Source organism: Siniperca chuatsi, linkage group LG23, assembly GCF_020085105.1.
Source record: "Siniperca chuatsi isolate FFG_IHB_CAS linkage group LG23, ASM2008510v1, whole genome shotgun sequence".
Taxonomy (NCBI): domain Eukaryota; kingdom Metazoa; phylum Chordata; class Actinopteri; order Centrarchiformes; family Sinipercidae; genus Siniperca; species Siniperca chuatsi.
The window spans coordinates 20,087,537-20,113,311 of record NC_058064.1 but is presented as its reverse complement, the minus strand read 5'-3'; the positions used below and the strand labels follow the sequence as shown (position 1 = coordinate 20,113,311).

Sequence of the window (25,775 nt, the reverse complement as noted above, 5' to 3'; positions counted from 1 at the left end):
GCTGCTTTAAAGAAAGTTTCATTTTCAAGATTATTTTCACCCCAAAACAAAAGATAGTAAGAACAACTCTGCACTTAAGATTGTTTAAAGCTGCACTAATCCATATTTTTAAATTAACAATGGATCAAATGAGTGTGTATAAGTGTGAAAAGGGTCACTCGTAGTGATGAATCTACTAGGAATTATCACCAGACTCTAGAGTCTATCAGCTCATAGTTAGCTCATAGCGATAGTTTTGGTTCAGTCTCACAGCTCTCATTGTTGCCAAACAGAGAAAAAGGAAATACTGGACTTGCATTCATCAGGTAGACACAAACATAACTCCAAATGAATGCTAATACTGAAATCCTACTTAATCCTGTGTACCAGATTTTCATTATCAACTCAATTATTTCATATTATAAATGCTACTATTTCAGTCAAGACACTCACATCAAGGTTTTAACCGTTTATTGTAAAACTATGCATTTTAGTTTGGCGGTGTGGCTCTGCTCATGTTATGCTCTGGAACAAATCTGAGCAAGCTTGACACAGACTGTCCCTGAGCTAACAAACCACCTGGCAGAGCCTGAGATATACAACTGTAACCCTTTTGCCAACCAGCTCGTTATTAACAAGGAATAACTACAGTATATAGACTCCTTTAACTTCCAAATTTAACACTGGCAAAAGAGACATCCCGATGTATAAAACCTTTGTCTAGGGTAAAAGTATGATTCTAGCTTCAAATTAAATGAGAGGATTCTCAGGTATAATAATTTATAATTAGTTAAAAACAGGTAGCTCTAAATGTAATTACCTTGTGGTTATTTTCCTTTTACAGTGTTGATTTTACAGTGTACAAATGCGAGACTCACACAGTGGATACGTTTTATGCTTTTATATTGAAAAGGTTCAGTCTTAAATCAAATATAGTCACTATAAGAAATTCCCCGACATAAATTATTTACCAGTCATTCCCACCACGAGTGAACTCGATTTTGAGTCAGCAAGCTTATGCGTTTTTGTTGGCGCGCGCGTTGGAGCTCAAATCCCTTTGTAATAGTGTTGAATAATCCTACCAGTCTGCAGTTCACCATTACGGCCAAAAACGAAGGAAGTACATCGATGAGATGGGCACACGGAATCCGCTCACCTGGCTGTCGTCCTCAACGCAGGCGGCGAGTGCGGATCGTCCGGTGATCACGCCGCCTCTCTCCCGACTGGTTCCGAAGTGAATTAGCAAAGTCACGGTGCTAGCAACTTTAGCTTAGCTCTTCCAGCTCATTCTTTAGAAAACTATTTAAACTCGCCCCAGGCTGCACGAGTCGTCGGCGAGTCCTCCGCAGTCCTCCAAAACAAGGGGAAGTTTTCCAAGTGTGCTGAAGCGCGGCTTTTTTTAACACTTTTTCCTAGGTTGTGTGAGCTCCTGTAATGTGCGGCCACGGTCACTGCTGCTCCATCCTTCCCGCTTCTCCGGTGGTGGTTTTTTTCTTTTCTCTTTCGCAACGCTCTATTGTTGCGTCATTACGTACACTCCAGTAAATCAAATAATAACAAAACAAACATTACTGGGTTTCTTTCCTATTGAATAAACTATGAATTCTTATTCTATTTATAAACTTTTAACACTATACAAATGCATATTTTAACTGTATAATAAACAATGAAATTATTCATCACAAATGAAATTACAATGCCTCAATGCAATTATAATAATGAAATGGTATACATTCTCGTAAATAATAAAACAAAATACCCTTATATACTAAATAATCAGGTTATTACACAACATTTGATAAAGATGAACACATATTAAGAAAAAAAAAAGACATTCAAAGTCCACACACAGCTAAATGCTAATACAAGAGGAGGTTGGGGAGGTGGAGGCAGCAAGGCAAGGCAATTTTATTTGTATAGCACATTTCATACACCAGGATTATTCATTGTGTTTTACAGGGTACTAAAAATACAGCAAAGAAGATTTACAATTTGAAAAAGTGCTAAAGTACAGGAAGCGATGCAAGAGAAAATTTTAAGTAAACTAGTACATTTTAAATCAAGTAAAAATAAAAAGATAAAAGAGCGCAGCAAATACTTCTACATTTAGATGCGCAATTACATTAAAAACAAGTAAAATGAAGGCTATTTAAAACCTAAGCTAAGAAGCCATTACAGAGTAGGCAGTGTAAAATAGGAAGGTTTTTAACTTTGACTTAAAAGTGGCCAGGGTTGGGGGCTTGTCTAATATCAACTGGGAGGTCTGTGTTGCATGATAACAGAATGTTGCTTCATCGTGTTTTGTTTTAACTCTTGGGACAACCAGCAGGGTTCTAGGAGATTCATATGACACTAGCATGTCAGAGATATATTTGGGCCCAGAGCCACAGAGTGATTTATAGATGAGTAGCAGAATTTTGAAATCAATTCTCTGAATGACTGGTGGCCAGTGTAAAGATTGTAGAACTGGTGTAATGTGGTCGTATTTCCTTGTTTTCGTGAGGACCCCAGCGGCAGCATTCCGAATGTGTTGGAGTTGCTAAAGAGCTTTTTTGAAAGCCCTGTGAACAGACCATTGCAGTAATCCGGTCTATTGGAAATATAGGTGTAGGTAAGCTTTTCGAGGTCTTTGCTTAGACATTACTTATTTTTTAGATGGTAGTAAGTAGATGAAATGACAGATTTGATGTGACCATTGAAATTTAAATCTGAGTCCAAGCAGTGTAGCAGCAAGGATGCAGAGCTCAGTGTTGTTGTATGCAGACTGAATGAGTGCCAAATGTTTATGTGGAGCACCTATTGAGAGGGATAGGTCATGGCCATGTGTGATTGGAGGGTGTATGGAACATGTGATTATAAAATGACTTGCGTGCCCGTATGAACTATTGCAAGGCTCCATCTCCAAAGTTTAAACACAAGAGAAGGAGTATATTTTTGTACAAATATGTTGATTTGGTTCGGACTGGTGTTTTTTTTTTTTTTTTCATAGTGGGCAACACAGGGTAAACATATACACAAACATAATCTGTGACTTTGCAATACAAGTTTGCATTATGATCATCAGCAAAAGTTCATTTTGTATCTGCACAAGCTCATCTCACCTGCACTGTTGATTTTCATTATTATTCAGAAGCAAACATTATTTTGTCATCAGTGAGAATAGGAATAAGTTTCTCTGAAAGTTGAATCTGTGGACTCGGGTTGGGCCAATGGACGATGGCTGACAGTCATCGACCAGAGAACCCTCTACCATCGTAACATCGTGATTTGAAAGCGCCCTCCACTCCTTTTTGGCGAGTAAAATCTTGTTACTGAAAGTGCAATAAAAGCTTTCATGAGTAAAAAGCCAAGAGTAGTTTATCATTATGACTATGAAATATTTTTTATAATTACATGATCTGCTTAATGAGGTAGCTTAAGTATAGTGTTAACCGCTCCTGCTGCAGCTTCCTGACAGTGGTCGGGAAGCACAGGGAAGACTTGGTTTTTGTAACCCCCTTCACTTTGACCCAGCAGCTGGGAGGCAAGACACAGAAACGTCTTGGGTATTGAGGAGCAGCAGCGTTTATACATGGGCAGAGTGTAACCTACACTGTACATTTACTGTAACTAGAAAACCTCACTACTAACGTTTCCCTCAGCTCCAATCTCCAACACCTGTCTGCTCTGAGTGCAGCCACCGTCACTCTCTATCGCTCGCTCTTGCTCACCCACACACTCATGTTAGGCCTCGCCTAGCCTCACCACTTGTGAGAGACAAAAGACAGGCCTACCTGGAAAGGCCAAAGCCTTCACTAAGAGACTTGATTGAGAAACAAAGAACAGACAGTACAAAGGCGCCAAGCCGACACAGCCGTTACTTCACACCTAGATGTAATATTCTCTAACCCACACACCTTTGCACGTACATTTACACTCTTACATCTCAAATGGCCCAGATAATGTGGTAGCTTAGCTAGCTAAGCTGCACGTTATCTTGAGGACAAAAAGAGCCTGAGTAGAAGGATTTTAAATTCTGTTCTGGAACCAGTGCAGAGAAGCTAATATTGGAGAAATATGATCTCTTTTCCTAGTTCTTGTCAGTACACGTGCCGCAGCATTCTGGATCAACTGGAGAGTCTTAGGGACTTATTCGGGCAGCCTGATAATAAGGGTCCATCACGATATTCCAATGTGGACATCGTCCGACATCACACAACCCTACTGTGGACGTGTTTCCTTCTTAACACTTGTAGTGAAGGAGGAAAAGCACGTTTGTGTGTGTCCTTTGAATTCCTAGAATGTTGTGGTTTCAGGCGATGCCTGAAGGAATCCAACTTCTGTACGTTTTTGTTTTGGCAGCAGTTAAGATAATTATAAAGGAATGACTTGAATTATGAATGACTGCTTTTACTTTTTCAGGTGCACCATGATCTGCTTTAACATCTGGAATTTTAAGAATTTAGTTGGTGCTCAAAGACTTTTTTAAGGCTCCACCAAATCTTTAATGCAGATGTGGAAAATTAGGGTGTAATCCTGTCCACTGAGAACTTGGAGACTTTCCAAATCAATTAACACATCTTAATATGTACAACCATTAAAAAGAGAATGCTTCTCAGTTTATTGATTGTATTTAAGAACCTTAAATACCACTTTGCTTTTTGATTTGTAAATGTTCAATAGGGTTTACAAGCTCGGGTCAGGTTAAAAGGCAGACAAGACATTGCAGAATAATTCATGAATTTTTGTGTTTCTAATTGTTGATCTGTCTCTAGGACATCTTGGGGAAATTGCCTGAATTCTGCTTTGAATAATGGTTTCTGCACGATGTCATAGCAGGAAGGTTATTATGGAATAATTGTTTATTGAAGCATGCCGCAGAAATTACTCATAGAATTTTATCTGCTTTGTCAACAGTATGTTTTCACTGCCAAAGTATGAAATAAAAACAACAACAAAAATATACATAAACGGATGAAATTGTGATTTTAAGAAACACACACATATATATAAAAAAAAACTTTGTCCTTCACCCCCCGCGGGTGGTCTCATCCTTCGAGCTCGGGTCCTCTACCAGAGGCCTGGGAGCTTGAGGGTTCTGCGCAGTATTTTTGCTGTTCCCAGTACTGCGCTCTTCTGGACCGAGATGTCTGGTGTTCTTCCAGGGATCTGCTGTAGCCACTCCTCCAGTTTGGGGGTCACTGCCCCGAGTGCTCCAATGACCACGGGCACCACTGTTGCCTTCACCTTCCAGGCCTTCTCCAGCTCTTCTCTTAGCCCTTGGTACTTCTCTAGTTTCTCATGTTCCTTTTTCCTGATGTTGCCATCGCTTGGTATCGCCACATCAACCACAACGGCTTTCCTCTGTTGTTTGTCAACCACCACGATGTCAGGCTGGTTCGCCATTACCATTCTGTCAGTCTGGATCTGGAAGTCCCACAGGATCTTGGCTCGGTCATTCTCTACCACCTTTGGAGGTGTTTCCCACTTTGACCTCGGGGTTTCCAGTCCATACTCAGTGCAGATGTTTCTGTACACTATGCCAGCTACTTGGTTATGGCGCTCCATGTATGCTTTTCCTGCCAGCATCTTACACCCTGCAGTTATGTGCTGGATTGTCTCAGGGGCCTCTTTGCACAGCCTACACCTTGGGTCTTGTCTGGTGCGGTAGATCTGGGCCTCTATTGCTCTGGTGCTCAGGGCCTGCTCCTGTGCAGCCATGATGAGTGCCTCTGTGCTGTCCTTCAATCCAGCCCGCTCTAGCCATTGGTAGGACTTCTTGATATCAGCCACTTCAGTTATGTTCGGTGGTACATCCCATGTAGGGGTTTGTCCTCCCATGATGGTCCTTCCTCCAGCACGTCTTCCTCTGTTCCCCATTGCCTGAGACATTCCCTGAGCACGTCATCTGTTGGGGCCTTATCTTGGATGTACTTGTGGATCTTGGATGTTTCATCCTGGATAGTGGCTCTCACACTCACTAGTCCACGGCCGCCTTCCTTACGGCTAGCGTACAGTCTCAGGGTGCTGGATTTGGGATGGAACCCTCCATGCATGGTGAGGAGCTTTCGCGTCTTAACGCCTGTGGTCTGTATCTCCTCCTTTGGCCATCTTATTATTCCCGCAGGGTATCTGATCACTGGCAGGGCGTAGCTGTTTATTGCCTGGGCTTTGTTCTTGCCATTGAGCTGACTTCTTAGGACTTGCCTTACTCGTTGGAGGTATTTGGCCGTTGCCGTCTTCCTTGTTGCCTCTTCGAGGTTGCCATTTGCCTGTGGTATTCCAAGGTACTTGTAACCATCCTCAATGTCTGCTATTGTTCCTTCTGGGAGTGAGACCCCTTCTGTGTGGACTACCTTCCCTCTCTTTGTCACCATTCGACTGCACTTCTCAAGCCCGAATGACATCCCAATGTCAGAGCTGTAGATCCTGGTGGTGTGGATCAGTGAGTCGATGTCCCGCTCGCTCTTAGCGTATAGCTTGATGTCATCAAGCTATACGCTATATATATATATATATATATATATGGTGTGAAAAAGTGTTTGCCTCCTTCCTGATTTCTTATTTTTTTGCTTGTTTGTCACACTTAAATGTTTCAGATCATCAAACAAATTTAAATACTAGTCAAAGATAACACAAGTAAACACAAAATGCAGTTTTTAAATGAAGGTTGTTATTATTAAGGGAAAACAAAATCCAAACCTACATGGCCCTGTGTGAAATAGTGATTGCCCCCCCCCTCTAACCCAAGCCTGTGGGAGTACACATTGGTAAACTGGTATTTGTTCTTCTGACATCTGGGGCGTTCTTTAAAAATCATGACATTAGTTTTCTTCATATTTACTGCCAGTGCCCAGTTCTTGACAGTACTTTTCTACTATGTCCAGCTGTTGCAGCAACAGACACTAATTATTTGGCTGAATGCTGCACACAATATGGAAGTTCAATGTCTTAATGACATATTCAATCTGAGGCTCACTTTTAGTACTGCAACATGGATACATTTCAGACTCTATTAATCTAAGAAAATCTCAATCTAATCTAAAAAACCTTTTTTTTTTTTTCCGTAAAATGAAAATCCTGCATGATACAGAATCCATGTGTTTCAGTATTTGTTTTAACATAAATCACAGTACTTTTCAGACGTTTTTGTCCCAGAAGGGATATTTGAGATACATGCAATTTTTATATATTCAAATATACACGCATGTCCTTACATATAGTCCCACTACATACACATGTATACAAGGCTATACGTATATGTATAGACACATATATGTAGTGTTTTTTATAAAGAGCAACTTGACACTAAATACACTTTTTGGAGTCAAAGGCAGAATGAGTAGAATTTTTCGGTTGCGGTTTGTAAACACAACATTCAAAGTTGGCCCCTCCTCCCCAGCTCAACTGCATCACGTTAAATGCTGTATATGCAGGGCTCAACACTAACGGTTGCCAGGTTGCCATTGGCAACCATTCTGAGAAATTGGCAACCAATTCTTGGCCTTGGCCTTTGGGCTGTAGCAGCACTTTTCGAGACACACACAGGGAAGTGGTCGGACTGTCCTGTCCGAGAGTGTCTGTGGCCAGCCTGCCAACGCCTGTAAGCGCATCAAAAAAGTCAGCTGTTTGTTAGGCCGTCCTTACAGTCCAGATTAGTCTTCAACTACAACAGCATTTATCCACTAGCCATTCATTGTCTGGGCAGTCCATTCCCGGGAGCCTGCTGCCTCGTCTGGACTGGAGTACAGGAGGTAACACTGGACTTTCTGGGCCAAATTACAATGCTGCAAGTCTGAAGAGAGATTGCAGACTGCAAATTATGGGAACTCCAATTCTAACTCCAATTCGTAACCTTACTTGTTCACGCTGAAACTATCGCTACTGAGCGCGAGCCAACAGCGGAGCTCCGCACCATGGCGCGCTCTGTCTGAATAGCCCATTTGATTAACATGGGCGACGAAAGAAAGCGGGCATCACTTCGGGGTGCTTCCACCTCGTGTGTGTCAATGTCTCATTTCATCCGAGGTCTGAGCTTCTTCCTCTTCCTGGGGCAGTAGCATTGCTTGCGATGGCATTTGGTCCAGCGGTTCTGGCTGGGTGTGTCCAGGGCATGCAGGCCTGGTTGGAAGATATTGTGGGCAGTGATTGTCTCATGGTCTACTGTGGCAGTGATCGTCTCACGTCTCTTTTTCCGATGTTGATGAGTAGTACGTGCTTTGAGGCGAAAAAAGAACAAACAACAAACATAACAAACTTTTGAGGGAGCTACTGGCCACCGCATCTACATGCACCACCATTTTGGCTCAAGGCTGCTATAGCAGAATGAACAAAACTCCTGCCAAAGCACACCCTCCAAAAATGTTCTGAGAAACCTTTCAAAGCACTCCTGCACCATAAATCACAATCACAATTCTCCACCATCCCTCTGTATGTCCAGTATGTTCCAAACACTAATATTTTTCAAAAATGAGGCTAAATGCAATGGCTTTCATTAGGGCTGCCCCCTAATAGTCGACCAAACCATTAGTCGATGAGAAGAGTCTTAGTCGACCAAGTTTTCATTGGTCGGTTAGTCACAGTTCATCTGTGTTTCGTGTTGTTTGTCCCTATTACAGACTAAATGCTAATAACATGACCAGACAGGGTCATATGACGAAGCCTTGACGGCTGCGTTCCCATGGAAACCGCGCTCATGCGAAATATGACAGCTACAGTAGCTTGTAAAATAGCGATTTGGGGCACTTAACTGCTAACTGCTGCTAACTGTAGCTGCTATTAGCTAGGTAGCTCAATTAGTCGTGCAGCTAACGGTCCTATTGCAAGCTGACTCTGCCTGCACTGGGAACGGGGCGGGGGGGACCCAGCAGGGAATGCTGGCGGGGAGCATATTTTAAAGGCTCATTATTACGGTTTTGTATTTCTCTGTAATGTAGCACAGTGTTAACAATGTTACTTAGAACATTCTTTCTCAGCCCTGGAACTCTTCTGATGCCACAAAATATATATTTCAATAATCAAATTTAAATAATAATAATTAAATATCATAAACGTGTGACGACTAGTCGACTAATGGCTTGAACTAACGACTACTAGTCGATTAAGAAAATCTTTGGTCGGGGGCAGCCCTAGCTTTCGTCTCAGTTCAGACTATCACGAGGAAGGGAAATATAGAAACCTGCACCGCTTTTACACTCAGTAGTTAAGCAATGGGCCTGAGTGCAAGGCTCTTGCTGATGTCTTTATCTATCTGAAAACAAATGTGTGGGTGTTTGAGGATCATGAGCAAGTGAGCCTTTAGTGAGCCTCTCCACCTATACTTCAACCCAGGGACTAATGATGGTAATAGAAATTCTGCCACTCTCATCATCTCTCCTGACAGTAAATGCAAATGAACACAAGGTCGACATTTTGAGTGTGTAAAATGAGGGTATGTGATGGTCTGCCTCCTATAGTAATTTATAATCCCTGATCTCATGAGGAGCATTTATTTTATTGTTTTCTCTATCTATGTTTGGAATAGATTTTTTTTCGACTCTGGGTAAGAGAGAAATCAAAGAGGCTCAGTTTAGACACTTGAATGAGGTCGACAGCATCATTAGTTATGGATGTCAGTGCCCTCAAAAGACCCTGGTGTCTGAAAACTGATATCACTTTATCCATGCAGATGTACTTCATTAAATGGTCTGCAGTAACCCTAAGTAAAGAAGTAAATGCTTAATTCACACGTTTAATTCCACTTAATGTAATTAAATTGATCGGAGTTCTGCTTATTTTGGCATACAGTGGTATTTTTTGGCACTTAGAGCACCACAAGCCAAGTATCATATATTCAAAAAAGGCGGACATCTCTACGGCCGATATCTCCAAAACTAGGCAACTCACACTAAAACAGTTTAGATGGATAAATAGCACTAAAGTAAGAGGAAAAATATGTATTTTTGATTTTGGGGTGAACTGTCTCTTTAAGGCCAAAAGTCATGGCGTCAGTACTTGGTCAAATACAAACCAATAATAACTGCGCTAAAGGCATTAACAAAGGTTGAACATCTCTTGCTGTGAAGCCCAAACCTCATTATTTCAGTCAAGGCTGGGTATCAGATGTTATCAATGTTATCTTGACAGATTAGGAATCCTGCACAGCTAAGCTGTGAGAAAGTTGCTTGATCTCTGTCAGCTGAGCTTTTGGTCCTCAAACCTCTCAGCTATGCTCAAGAGTAAGTCACACAAAAACACAATGTAACAAGGCTTTGTACGGTTAGACACTAATATTCTCTATTACAAAGATCTGAACATACTACTTGACAGAACAGTATTTTTCTGTACAGTAAATTGTACAGTTACATTTTCTAGCACTTCTGCTTCCATCAAGAGGTAAAGTACAAAAGTATGGCAATATAAAGATTAAATGAATTCACTGATTCAAACTAAGTCAAGTTTTCAGTTGTAGTGCTGTGTTCATTAGCAGCTGTACAGGAGTGTTTTGCTAGATTAAAAGAATGGTTGCAGTGAATGGATAGGTTTTGACTTGACTGTTGGGATACTTAGACTACACAGGTAGGTGTGGCATTTAAACCATGCTCAGTTGGTATTAAGATATGGAGGGTTTTAAGGGCCAAAACATATACAAATACATAAATTATTATATAATTAAATGCTTACATAAATGAATATATAAACAATTATGTAATTTAATGCTTAATTGTCACCATAAATAAATCTAATTAAATGACAAATATATAATGTTAAATTTATTTATTTACAAATGTTTGTATTTATTATTTATTTATATATAAATTATTTACTTATTCATTTATTCACACATTTATTTATCTGTTTATAATTGTATTTATTTATATATATACTTTAATTTATCCACAGTGTATTTTGCTAAATCGAAATAAATAAATGTGTCAACTTCATCATTCAAAAGTCAGGGGGGCAGGTTAAAGCCTCTGTAATAGTAGTGCTAATATTAATAAAGTAATATTAATAGGAATGATAGTTATATGAATAGTAATGATGATAATAATAGTAATAAGACTAGTAATAACAATTGTAGTAGCAGTGGCAGGTATTTCTGCCTCCGGAGCTGCGGGGTCTGGGTCTGTGGTTGTGGGCCACCTGCTGCCCCCGTGTTCCTGCTTGACAACTGCTACTACAGTTGTTGTTATTGGCTCTGTTACTGATGCTGATATTATTCTTCCTATAGCTGTCATTCCTATTATTACTAATTTATTAATATTAATGCTAATGTCTGGTTATTCTCCTCTGCAGGGGGGAGAAAGTAATATGATTTTGCGTTTTGATCTTAACACTGCCACTTATCCATCTGATTGTAAAAGACGTGTACCTGAATGGTGATCATACCGTTTCAACATGTCACAATGGTCCTATTTAATTACATATTATAGACAGCAGAAGCTATGTAAAGAATTCAGACTTTGAGGAAATATTTTTGAAATCAAAAAAGTGAAAACCACAATATTCAAACTTTAAACATAATCTCTTTTAACTCAGTTGAGTTGATATTGTATACATAATGTAAAGTGAAAATTTAAAAGTAGATTTTGCGAATTCGAGTCATTGCAAATTTGATATACTTCACTGTATCATCCAAAACCAAGTTTTGTTTGTACTCATATGTCATATCTCCATGAATGACGGAATGTCTGGATTTCCATAATAAACATTTCTGTCTGTGAAATTTCCAGAGTCAATAATAAAAGACAGTGGCAGGCAAAATGCTATAATTCTTTTCAATCTATTCCAGTTTATTTCTATAGCACTTTAACAAAGTCTTTGTCACTTTATAGACATACATACAATTAGAGAGAAAAAGAACTTATGGCGTCTGTTGAAGTTTGGGGGTGTCAGAGCATTAGCCCCAACAATAGTAAGGCTATAACAACAAGGCCTATTCATATGACTTGTGTATGACAAATTATGAGGAGTTTTTGTGTGTGCTTTCCTACCATCTCCAAGTATTCCAGCCTGCATAACTGAGGAGTTATCTTGCATGTAACCTGCTGCCTATATGTTAGCCAGCTAGCTAGCAAGCTAGCTAAGATTGGTTCATGTGATCGCATAACATAAGGCAATATTGCCTGACGGCATAGGGCTGCCCCATCTCTGTGTCCAGTGGAGGCATGCCTATCAAAAGTAATAAAAGTTTGGATGACATGGTGATTTAATTTGGTCTAACTATAGAGAGGGGCAGCTCAACCAAAGAGGGCAAATGGGCTGTTGCTCGGGCAACTTTAGCCCAGCCTTGTGCACGTCCTTGTTCCTCTGACCTCTCTCATGTAGCGAATTAAGGCTTAAAAGGCATCCAGATGATCATATCGAATGACCTTAATTTTGATAAGAGGAAGGAGCAGATTTACACTCACTTCCAGCTATCAGAATAAAATCATCGTTCATATTAAATAATTATTAATTAATAATAAATTTAGTCTCGATCTAAAGTTGCTACAGAGTTCTTGTCTTGGGTACAGGGACCGGAATATTTCATACACACAAACACATAATAACCAAGTTATTTTATAGATGAAAAGTTTAACAATAGACTATACAAACACAACTAATAACTACTAGACACACAAATGAACGGATAAATGCAACCATGAATGAGTGATATGAACACAGCGATGAACAATTAATGAATGAAATGAGGACCATTTGGGTTACGGAAATTATTATTATTCTGGCTAGCGGTATTAATTTGTGTAAACACAGAAAACTACTAAGTGGACAAACTTTAATAATTGCCAGTGAAATAACGAGGCACAGCTGAAATTTTGAAAGTCAAAGAAGGCTGTTGGGAACTATTATTATTAGGAATTATTAATCATCTGAAGCAATTTAGTGATCATACCTAAGTTGATGGGAGATCCTAATTTTGATCTACGTTTCTTAATTGTTCTTATTAAGCTAAAGCATCAACCCCCATACCGGAAAGCTGGTGTTTCACTTGAGTCTTGGCTGAGCAGGGCAGGCGTTGCCCTGGAGAGGAGTGGAGAGAAGAAGCTGCGCCATTTCTCTGGGGCACTCGGTGGGTCCCGGTAAGCATCTGGGTTAGCTGATGGGTTCTCGGTTCTGGATGAAGCTCCCCGGAGCTCCATGTTTCCGGACACGCGGTCAGTCCCATTGGGCATCTTTGGCTCGAGTCGGATCTCTTCTTCCATAATCAGGCTGATGACGTTTGGTTGTGATGGCAACACGGTGTCAGCGTCTGTCAGATGTTGACTGAGTTTAAAGTTTGTTAGGTTCCTTGTTAGAACTCAGGTGCTGCAGCAGAGTGGAGCAGGCTTCCTTAACCTGGTAGCAGCAATTTAGAAGCACTAATAGAGTTTCTTTCTTTAAGAGTTAAGTCTTTGAGTCTCTTTCACTCCATCTCTCTATCTCTTTCTATTTCTCCTGCTGGTACTTAAAGTCCAGGGTTTCTTGTTTTCTAACTTTGTCGTGTTAGACCCCAGAAATGGAACAGGCTTCTTTTAGCAGGCATCTTTCTTTCAGAGTTGTTGGATATCGGCATTTTCCAACATATTCTGTGCAACTTTTGGTTCAGTTGGAGGTCAGTGCCACCCACCCCCACCACACACACACACGTTTTGCACATGGGCCAAATGGGGGAAGGTCTGTCAGAGGTCTACTGAAGATGAGAAGGTTTTGAAGTACAGAGGAGAAAAGCGTGGTCAAGGGGCTTCCTCTTGTTTTTGTAATCTTCTGTAAATCTTCTGATTCATATTCCCGTTTCCTGTTTCATTAGCTATTCAAAGAGTCTATACACACCATCGAGGCTACAAGAAGTGTAGTGAGGATAGGATGAGGCTATCATAACACATCATAATAGGTTAATACCAACATTAAGTAACCTTAGGCATGTTTAGTTAAGTAATATTAAGGTTAAGACAACAAGAACTCAGTTTAAAATATTCTTTGAAATATGTCATTAGAGTTGAAAGCAAGGACTTACACTAATGAAACTGTATCCCAAATTATCACACATCACTGAAAAATAGTTTTGTCAATACAGAGCACAGTGAGCCATACTTACTGTACAAATATCATTTCCTCACATAAAGAAAAGTTCTTCAGTCTTCAGTCTCTACAACATCAGCATGTTGAAATAAACTTTGCATTCTTCTTTGCATATCAATTAATGTACATTTGACTCATATCAGGGTAAAACAGAACAATTTATATCAGTCGGTATCAGCAGAAATATGTTTTCAAAATTATCCACTGATTCCACTGGTCCTCTATGATTTATCAGTTATTCATCACTGTATTCATCTTTACTCATGGTTGCATTTATCCATTCCTTTGTGTATCTAGTAGTTAGTTGCGTGTGTAATAAATGCTTCATGTATAAAGATCGTTGCTTTTGTTTTCTGTAACTTACATTCAGTTACTTTACATATCCTACATATCCTTTACATATATGTTCCTTGTTTGTTCTCTCTTTCTCTCTCTAAACCTAACACGGCAGTGGTGGATGGCCGCCCACCATTGAGTCTGGTTCTGTCCAAGGTTTCTGCCTCTTAAAGGAAGTTTTTCCTTCCCACTGTCGCCAAATGCTTGCTCATGGTGGGATTTGTTGGGTCTCTGTAAATGATATTATAAAGAGTACGGTCTAGACCTGCTCTATAGGAAAAGTGCAACGAGATAACGTCTGTTATGAATTGGTGCTATGTAAATAAAATTGAAGTGAATAGTTTTACCTCATGCTACCCGATTTCAGGTTAATTCCCTCACAAAGCTAATTTGTGCGTCCTTGGGAGCAAGTCTCATCTCTTCACAAGCACCTGAAGCAACACGCCTACACTATGCAGCCTCTTGTGTTTTTTTTGTTTTTTTTTAAAGCAGTTTTCAATTTTTTGGTCTGAACTCCCGCTAACAAATAATGTCCAATTAGTTTACAGGAATTACAATCAGAGACCCTAGTATTGTCTACGGTTCTCAAAATTCCCAGCCCATTCCCAGGGTGCCAGCCTCCAAATGTCTCAAAAATGTCATACAGTCCTTCATTTTTGGTAATAAAACTTGCCCACAAATAGAATGGAACAAGTAGTCTTATATAGCAATTTGAGGGCACCAATTATACAAATTATCAAATCTCACAAACACACACCTTGTCTTGTAGAAACTTCCTCTCTCTCTCGCCACTCAGACTTGATTTAAGAAACAAATACAGAGACAGAGAAAGAGACTGCATGAAGAATTGGCACTCTATATTTGTCTCTTTCAATTTGAATTTGTTTTGCCAAAATGTGGAAATTGGATATATCTTAATCCTTGAAAAACTGACAGCCTGAAATTTTTCACACAAGTCTCTCTCTGTCTCTTCCTCCCTTTGTTTGTCTGAGGGAAAAAAACAAACTAATATCCTCGATGGAAAGCTGTGTACTGTAAATGATGGATTGTTGTTGACAGTTTTGAAGCAGGTGATGGTACAAAAGTAACAATTGCAACAAATAAGAGAATGTCCAACTTTGCCACCCTGTCATCATGAATAAAAGACAAAGCCATGACACCCTCGCTTGTGGATAGTCGGGTTTGAAAGCTTCTTGTTCACCCGTGAGACGCTTTCATCGTGTCATGACTGAACATTACTGGATAGGAAAGCAGGAGGGCTTGTTGTTTAACAGGATTACACATTCCATCAAAAAAAAAAAAACATATTCAGGGAGCGGCTGTCAACAGGTTATCAGAACTCAAACATTAGTGCATTTTTCTACACAGAAAATTATATATTATCATAATCAATTCTCCCTGCTACCTCTTGACCATCATCGCTATATATATTTTTAGCATGTCAATATCTTTCAAAGACAGCAATACTTTTTTGTTTTTGTAATGTTTGCACTGCTAACACTGGACAGCTCATTTCCCCTTAAATTATAGACTCGCCCTTATCTTTTAATAGACTTCTCTTTTTCTCTCACCATTCTCTCCATGTGTGGAAACTTGAATTCTGACACTCTCTTAACTCGTCTTTTGGGCTGCTGATCTGTCCATTAATCCTTCTCCTGTCTGTTCCCACTACAGTTATGTGTGTTTATGCCATTCTGCACAGCATTTTGAAGGACTTATTTCCTCCCAGCCTTGATAACATAAGCTTTTTCTTGTCTCCGTCTTGTTGTTCTTTCTATTCTTTGGTTAAAAATTACATTCAGACTGCCTCTTCCTATCCTCCTTTTTATTGCCATATTATTCTCTATTTTTGCAATGAAAAACAGAAAAAAGCACTACTAACCAAGGCAAAAGAAATAAGAAAAAAATAGAAAATAAATAAGTTGCCAGATTCAGGCCCATATCTACAACATATTAGTAAAATAAGTAACTGAACAACAACAACCATTATTAATATCATTATTATCCACATTATCGTCATTTAGAAGAAAACAAGTCAGAGTCTACAGACATGCTAGCAGCTCTGGGAGGCTGTACTTACAGTAGGCACAGTTGTGCTTTGAGCTATCAGAATCAGTATCAGAAATACTTTATTGATCCCCGTAGGGAAACTCTTTGTTACAGTAGCTTGCCTTTACGTCAGTGCACACAGGAGAAAGTACTAGAAAACGATATGATACACTATAAACACTATAAAACAGGTCAGAAATAAATTAAGTATCATGTCGGTATAAGTATAAGATAAACTAAGTGTCGAGTACCAAGTGGGTTTACTGGTTGATGGTGAAGTACAGTATAAAATACAATGTCACTAATTATGTAATAAATGATAGTAATAAGCAGAGGTGCATGTACTGTCGAGAGTAATTGAGGTATATAGTATCAGTAACAATAAATAAGAAAAACTAACAAGGGAAAACTAATATTGCACGGGAGTAGTAAACAGAGTATTGCACAATTATTATTAATTATGGCGGAGATGTAATGCTCAATGTCCAGTTTAGTGACCTAGGGTCAAACAGACTAACCCTTAGAGGGAGGAGTTAAAGAGTTTGATGGCCACATGCAGGAATGACTTCCTGTGGCGCTCTGTGGTGCTTTTTGGTGGGATGAGTCTTCCGCTGAAGGTGCTCCTTTGTTTGACCAGCACGTCATGGAGCGGGTGGGAGACACTGTCCAAGATGGCGTGTAGTTTGGCCAGCATCCTGCTCTCTGACACCACCGCCAGAGAGTCCAGCTAAATGAGCTAAATGCTAATGTCAGCATGCTAACTAAACTATGTTTAGAAGGTATAATGTTTACCATGTTCACCATCTTAGTTTAGCATGTCAGCATGCTAACATTTGCTAATTAGCACGAACCACAAAGTACAAGTGAGGCTGATGGGAATGTCATTAGTTTAGCAGAGATATGGTCACAAACAAAAATACTGGACAAATTAAACATGTTGACCTGATGAATGCGCTAGATGAAGAGTTGGGGGATCAAAATTATTCCAATTCATCCTGGGGGGGCATTAATGTATGTACAAAATTTGATGGCAATCCATCCAATAGTTGTTGAGACATTTTACCCAAAGCCACGAACGTGAACCTCATGGTGGCAAGTTGTAAGTATTGCCAGAAGTCATTATTTTGCGAATGGAACATGATCATTTGTTTCAAAGAACTTCAGAACTTTTGAACTTCAGAACTTTTGAAAACAGGATCAGACAGACATCCAGTATTTCCAATAAATAGTAATTCCTCCTATTTTAATGTTGGGGTTGTACCACTGTGAACTTAATCTAATGGTAACACTTTATATTAGGGTACACATATTCACCATTTGCTTATTAGCATACATATTAGTAGCATGTTAAAGTCACAAGAGGAAAGGCTTTGATGAAGATGAGGACTACCCATACTGAGCAAAGCATATTAAGATCGTAATTCATGTACAACAACATGAGCAGTAATTAGGAAGTTATTGAGGGAAAACTTAGTTAATGTCCTAGTGGTTGGTGGTCATGCAGAATAAGGCATTAATAAGTGCTTTATAATAACTAATAAAGAGTGAAAATGTTACTAATATGCATGCTAATTAGCAACTATTTAATGGTGAATATGTGTACCCTAATAAAGTGTTACCAATCTAATCAAAAAGGTTTTTATTTCTTTAGTATGGCATGGCTAGTATTCGTTGTGCAAGACATAATCAGATTCTTACAGGAATAATTTGACATTTTGGGAAATACGCCTATGTATCTTTTTGCAGAGTGATGAGAGGACTGATACCACTCTCACGTCTGTGCAGTAAATATGTAGTCGGTTATCTTAGCTTAGTATTAAAGACTGGATACAGGGAAGCAGCTAGCCTGGCTCTGTCCAAAGATAACAAAAACTACCAGCACATTTGAAGCTCACTAATTAAATTATTAAATCTTTGTTATCTTTGTTTGTTTGTACAAAACCGAAGTGTAAAAATGACAATTTTCCATACGGGGGCTTATGTACCGGACTATTTCTTGGCCATGACCATTTGCCAGACAACCAGTGGAAACTCCAGGATGTTACTCTTTCTAGTCTTTGTGCTAAGCTAAGTTAACAGGCTGCTGGCTCCAGTTACATATTAACCATAAAGATATTGTAGTGGTATCAATCCAATCATCAAGAAAGCGAAGAAGCATATTTCCCAAAACGTCAAACTATTCTTTTAATTTATGAATTCTGACTTAAATAATCAATGGATATTTCAATTCCTGCTCAATGTCCACCCACGTTGTCCATTCTTTCTGAGAGATGGGAGCCTACCTGGGTAATCATGTAGGTTTCCTGCAGTATGTTCATATTAGGAAGCCAAAGTCTAATCCTCCTTTATTTCTCTTCCAGGTTTTGCTGTTGTTGTGTATTGCAGACTGGATGGTGCACTCCATGTGGCGGAGTGGCAAAGATCCGGACAGTTTTTCCATTCCTTACCTGACAGCTCTGGGTGACCTGTTGGGCACTGCCCTGCTGGCGCTCAGCTTCCACTTCCTGTGGGTCATAGGAGACCAGGACAGCGACGTGGGCGATTGAGCAGCCTTTGACAATAAGGCGTTGGCGGTGACAGGAACCTTGCTGTCTGCCATCCGACTTCTCACGCCCTTAAGCCTTGTGGGAATGTGGGTACTCTGTATCGTCAGCACATTCCTCTGCTTCACTTAAACCACATGATGGTTTGAAAACTATTTTCTGCTCCTGGGTTTATTTTCTACAAGCAAAATACAATATATTCCATAGATTTAGACTGTTCTCAATACAGATTTTGATCTGTATAGTTTGCACCAAAGCACTAGCATATTGTATTGCTGGTCTTGTTAAGAGGAACAGGAAAACACCACAAACAATGCTGAGAAAACCTTGCTGCTGTTGACAAGGTGGTCTACTCTGCCAGCCAAGCTCAGTCAAAGGTCTTCTACTTAAAAACAGTCTCTTTGGCTGGTAGATATTTTGGGTATTTACCCACCATGTCACAAAATTTGTTACCTACCCAAGAACAAATCTTGAACACACACACTTTGAACTGCCATGTTAGCAGGTCTACCAGCACCAAAGTTAAAAGGTAATAACATGAATTTGTATTGATGTTAAGAGAAGTCAACATTTCTTGTGTCTACCTGTTTTTTGTGGGGGGTTCAGTTTTTGGTGTTTTCCCAGTGTCAACACTCATGTTGCAATTATGCACAGGTGCCATGCAGACACATTTGTGTTTTCTTTTATCTAACTAAAATGGAATGAGTCTCTGTCTGTATGTATGTATGTGTGTCTGTCTTGGATTTTCTCAGCCCAGCAATCGGCCCGTTCCGAACAGGCACGTTTTGAATAGGCACTGCACTGGTACATACAAATGTGAACATTTCCATTCCTTTTACATTTAATTTCCATTTTCTAACCTGTTTCCTGGCAGGATTTTGGATCAGGGGTTCCCAACCTTTTTGGCTCTGGAAAGCAGCAAGTAAATTAAAAAAAGTTAAAAAAAAAAAAAAAAGCTCAGTTCACGACTAGCACATCCACTGGTGGATGCATTTCACCATTTTGTGGTAGAGGTTTGGGTTGCTATCAGAGTTTACATTTGCAGCTCTGTCTTGCTCTTTATTGGATTTGTTTACAGAAACCCCAGCAACGTTACCCGAGATAGCGTTACGTTAGTCCTCATCTTCATCAAAGCCTTTCCTCTTGTGACTTTAAAAGTAAAAACATACTGTTTGAAAGTACAAACAAGAAAATAAGTTGAGCAGCCAAACAGTTAGAATGAAATAACTGTGTGATCTTACGTTTTCCTTAATAATACAAATAACTAGCTCTAAGCTACAATACAAGAACAATGCTGTTTCCGTTATCTATGGCTACATGTTGTTGGTTACATCGATCATTAACTGGTGAGGTTGCTATCAATTTTGTCTATATAGTGCCAATTCATAACAGAAGTTATCTTATTGCACTTGTCCTATAGAGCAGGTCTAGACCGTACTCTTTATAATATTTACAGAGACCCAACAATTCCCACCAAGAGCTGGGAACAGTGTCAAGGAAAAACTTCCTTGTAACAGGCAGAAACCTCGAGCAGAACCAAACTCGGGGTGGGCGGCCATCTGCCATCAATTGCACATTTCAGAACCCATATTTAAAACGAGTCAGCTAGAAACATTAAAAAGTCAGTAGGAGACAGCGTTTGCAACCAACTTATAAAGCTAACGTTAGCTTAATTAGCTAGCTACAGCTCATTATCATTGTAAACTGTATATGGCTGTGCGAGAACAGAAAGATTGACAGGCATAGCAACAGGAACTAAGGGGAGGAGAGCTTAGTAAATGGTCAGTTATATCTTTGGATCAACCAATCCGCAGAGATGTTTACTTTATGTGTATCTTTGCAGCCATTCATCTTTTCAGCCTTAGCCTCCTGTTACATTTTGTAAATGTTAACAGAACTTCTTTGCCACTCATGTAAAACAAACCATGAAATCCTTTGTATATTATGTCAACCTGCTTTTCTTTCTCATTCATGTCCTCTGTTTATTTGTCCTGTTCGTTATCCTCTGTGCAGTTGTGGGGCTTCCGCGGTAGATGCTCATCACATGCTGTTTACAGTGCATGTAGTGTATGCATAGTATCTACATGCATGCACACAATTAATCAGCAGTTTTCATTTCAGCATAGTCTGATTTTCTACTCATATCAGACTAATATCATAATCAGTGTAAACATAACCTGATTAAATGCCATATTTCTGCTTGATTTCATTTACTTACTACAGAATATGCAATGCGTTTAAAAGGTCAGAGAACATTGATCCAGATGAAGCACCCTGATCATTAAATAAATCCCTCTGACTCCTGGAGAAATTACATGAGGAAAATCATCTTACTTAAAAATAAACTCCTAAACCAAACCAACTCCTTAATCTGATAATTCAGCAGCATATTGTGCGCATGTGAACGTCAGCGGCTCTCTTCAACTCCAACAATATGTGCCTCTTGTGATTGACTGGTTAACAAGGTCATTTCATGAATGCAGTTTTCTTTCTTACTGCATTATAATACTGTGCAATGATTTCGTTTTCTTTTCATTTTCACTGCTACTATAACAACTATTCTATTTTTGAAGATTTTTATTCCAATATGAGATATCCACCATTTTAATCACTGCAACTATTTATAGATATCAAAGTTGTCAGAATCTAGAGGGTGACAGTTTGGTTCAAAGTGGATATATTTCCTTTGGTATGAAACCCTTAATTTGCTATTGTGGCTCATATGGGCCAAAAAATGTCAAAATAAATGTTTTTCAATTGAAAAGCATCTAATTTCTGGCGTCTGCTGTCACATGAGCTATTAATGCAGCAGATGAATGCTTAGATATTGATCCAGGGAGGAAAATCAGGAGTTATGATTGAAATGAACAGTAAAAATCTTCATTCCCCTCTGTTTGCCTGAAGTAAGCCCTAGATACTCTCTATGTTCTCCGATGGTCTCCATGACAACACGATCAGGCAATGCTCATCTTCTTCTCTTGACCTCTATTTCTGGGAAAACATGCGTTTCTGCACAGATGTCACACATACGCCCACCTCCAACACATACAGTAGCTCATGTTTCCCTGTAAAAGCTGCTGTTGAGTTACAGTTTTGTGGGAAGGGAGCCATCGTAGGATTTTACCAGGAAGAACATAACCTAATAGAAGTTCAAAAATGAGAGCTCAAACAGGTCTGTCTGCTCTCACAAAGTAATTGAGATCGTTTGGCATTGGTAAAATGATTTCAGTGGATCTGTTGGATGCTGTACTGGGAGCACAGTATAATATCATGAGGAAGGATTTTACAACTCTGGAAAGTTATCAAGTCAGCTATCATTTTATCTTTTGTCATGACAGTTGTTAAGTAAATAGTGGAAATTTGACGTTCTTACAAAATAATGTACCAGGAATGTGCACTTGCACATATTTGATTGGCCAGTTCAATGTATTGCCAAATGACGCCAAAGGTTAGCCAGGTTCAACTTTTTTGCCAGACCACTGCGTTTTGTGCCAGTGCTTTGTATTGGCACCCCCGCTATGTCGACACAGGTGGTCCCATTCAAATGAATGAGGGCGCTGCGTTTTTTTCATGCACTACTGATGTTTAAGAGAATCAAGAACCAAGCATTCAATACCAACTTTCAGTACTAACACATTTTGGTCTGAATTTATTGAGGTTCTACACAGCACCCAAAGTTCAAAAAGTTTATTTTTCTTTTTTTTAATCACACGTGCACAATATATTAAATGGATTTTGTGATAAATAAATATCATAGCCAGAAATATTGAGTGGGCCTCGCATATGATTAGGTGGCACAAGTATAACTTAAATCTAAGTCTGAGATAAGCCAGGAAGAAGGCAAGCCCTCAGTTCTGTCCTATTAAATGACATATAAAATATAAGTTTTATTGTTTGTATGCTTCACGGAATACTGGTTACACTGAGCCTGAATATATTATAATTATATATTATGCATAATACAACACAGTAGGCAATGTTGGTTCTAAACAAAGTTCTTCATAAACGGAAACACCACAACGCGCCAAAACTGCAACTCATGTACAGTAGCTTATTCAACAATTCTGAATGTTACATTATGGGTTTTTGCAAATTATAGAAACATAGATATCTTGCCTCATCAATCACTGATTGCATAGAAGGCTAATGACTTTAGTTTGTCCTGACAGACTCATTTACAGTAGAGAAGTCAGTTATCAGGCTGTCTATCGCCTGGACCGGATCCTGCCACAGAGGCATCAGGAGTTTGGGAAGCAGGAGGGCTTTGTGCAGGGCTCACATCTAAGATCTGGCCAGCGTTGAGGATGCTCCTCATTTTCTTTGTGGCATGGCCTCTTGAATGAATTTATCTAGGAGCTCTGTTTTGTCATGGGCAGTGGAATTTTGCCCTTACACAAGTTAGCTAATCACCATCAGTTTTATTCTATAAGTTTGTCTTGATTAGACCTGTTGTTGCCCACTGGCTGAGTGCCCTCTGATCTATACTTTATTTCATTCATAGAACTGTATTCCTGGCAGTGCAGAAACAGCTTTGTATCAGTATTTAGACTTTAATGATGGGACAGAGAATATTTACATAAAATAGAACTGAACTGTATAAACTGAACAAATAAACTATGAAAAATCCAAATAATACATTTTTTAAAAATGGATGTGGGGGGTACATTGGAGGGATGTGGACTTAAGACCTCAGTATTCCTGAAATCCTATCCACAGGCCCCTGAGTCTTTTTGAGTTCTCCCTTCTTGATGGATTATTAGCATGACAGCTGCCATTTTATATGAGCACTGAGTGGTTTACTAATTTGGCAGAGTGAAGAGTCCCTCCACAGCCTTAACGCTGTTGAACATCAAAGTTTCCTCAGAAGTAGCCTCAGAATCGATTCACTGCAGGAAACAAGCACGAACTGATAAAAGCACAGACACATGTCTGCAATTGTGTAGCTTCTCATGCAAACAGCCAAGCTAACATGTCAGCATCGCAATAAGATACAACTTCAAAGTTGGATGTCACAAGGTGTGCCTTCGTTGGAAAAAAGGCAGTTAAAGGATCAAAAGAAAAGGGGGTACTTACAGACCTTGCGCGTGGTCTAAATTCAAAATCCCTGGTTGTATAACCAATGGATTTCCCATATCTCTTTGAACACAGTGAGAAGCATTTCAACACTTCACAACTTTTCAACATCGTCAAATGGATTTTCTTACCTCTCGTGATCAAAGCCAAAGGCAGTAGATATAGATTATTCATGCTTATGGATTGTTTTACTGCCTGAGAGAATTAGTTGTGTTCTTCAAATGAAGGTCTTTTTATGTTTCAGAAGGTTTGTATCAAAACAACTGCAGGACATCTAAACCTACTATATTATCAAAGCACTGAACAACATATGCCAGGCACACGTCAGGCTGAACTGTTTTATTATTAAAAGGGGAAGCAATGATTACTATATTTCAGCTGGTGCGTGAGCACATGTTGTGTTGAACAACATAGCTCTGTAACAAGGTCGATCGGACGCAGTGCTAGCTTGATAAATCGAGTTGTGAAGTTCTACATACACTCTCCTCGGTCTGGCGGCTCAGCAGGAGTGACCCAGACAGGACCAGAGGGCCTCTGAAACCTAACCCCTCTCTGTCACTCATCCAGCCACCTATTACGGCTATTAACAGTATGTTAATGTGGAGCCTCTAGACAGAGGGAGGTTCTGTAGCTCACAGTCAGCTTGTGAATCCACCCAGCAGCTCCCTGGGCCCTCAGGAAAACAATAGATGTTTCATACACAGCGTAATTGAAAACAGATTTCTCCAGAGGCATGTGGGTCTTGCCAGTCAAGCCAAGGTGTTCAGACATGTTCAAACAGTGTGTCACATTGAAACCAGAGATCTTAAATTGCACCATAAAGTAAAAGAGTGAAAGGTTTGTGAGAGTGGCACTAAAAGCAATCAAATTATTACATTGTATGATATGGTATTTACCACAGTATGGGGGATTTCACATGACATAATCACCCCTATGTGCTGGTGTAGGAGGTCCTCAGCTCGTAAAGCCTCAGTATGCTTCAAATGAAGTGCTTGTCAGCTCGTCTGACAGTGTCTGAAACCTCCTTTCCGACAGCAGGATATGGAGGGGAGGTCTGCATCCAACAATTTATTTTTTTTCAAAAACAGACAATGGCCAGGTGGGTGGAGGTGTGAAAGCAAGGCAGAGTTTGAACTTCTCTCTAAAGTTCTGTTACTTTTCTTATATACAACAAAGTGCAACATCATGAATGCCTTTGAGAATAGACTGACCAAAATGTGTGGTATCCCCATTTGTACAATTCATAGCGTAGATACTACAAAAGCACACACATTCAATTCTCAGGGCACTTGCCATATACTAGAGCAGGTCTAGACCATACTCTTTATAATTGAACTCCCTTTTAACAGGCAGAAACCTCAAGCAGAACCAGGTAATGGTAGTGGTAATAATATTCATATTGTTAAAAATAATTATAGTAATACTAATGATAGCAATGCTATCATTACGTGTTGTCCAGCAGGTACATGGGGCCAGTAGGTGGCCCACAATCATAGATCCAGACTCTACAGCTCCAGAGGCAGAAATACCTGCGACTGAGGGAGAGAGGAGAGAGACAAGAAAGCACAAAACTATGGGAGAGAGAAGATGTCGAGTTAATAACATGCATTAATGGGATAAAAATGCATATATATGGAGAGGGAGAGGAGCTCAGTGCATCATGGGAAGTCTCCCAGCAGTCTAGGCCTATAGCAGCATAACTAAGGGATGGTTCAGGACTCACCGAAGCCAGCCCTAACTATAAGCTTTATCAAAGAGGAAATTCTTTAGCCT

The 25,775-nt window shown here is 39.6% G+C and overlaps 1 protein-coding gene across 4 annotated transcripts in view; it reads left to right on the top strand.

Annotated features, from left to right (window-relative positions):
- slc41a2b (solute carrier family 41 member 2b) overlaps positions 1–21,696 on the top strand; it is a 51,710-nt gene extending 30,014 nt beyond the window's left edge. For 3 of the 4 annotated variants that reach the window (XM_044185371.1, XM_044185372.1, XM_044185369.1), the window contains exon 11: positions 18,747–21,696. In XM_044185371.1, the coding sequence (XP_044041306.1) occupies positions 18,747–18,932 (186 nt within the window). In that variant the 3' untranslated portion in view covers positions 18,933–21,696. Of the gene's footprint in view, positions 1–12,891; positions 13,042–18,746 lie in introns of those variants that run through there. The other variant, XM_044185370.1, reaches the window with a different exon arrangement.
- Positions 21,697–25,775: the final 4,079 nt, after the last annotated feature.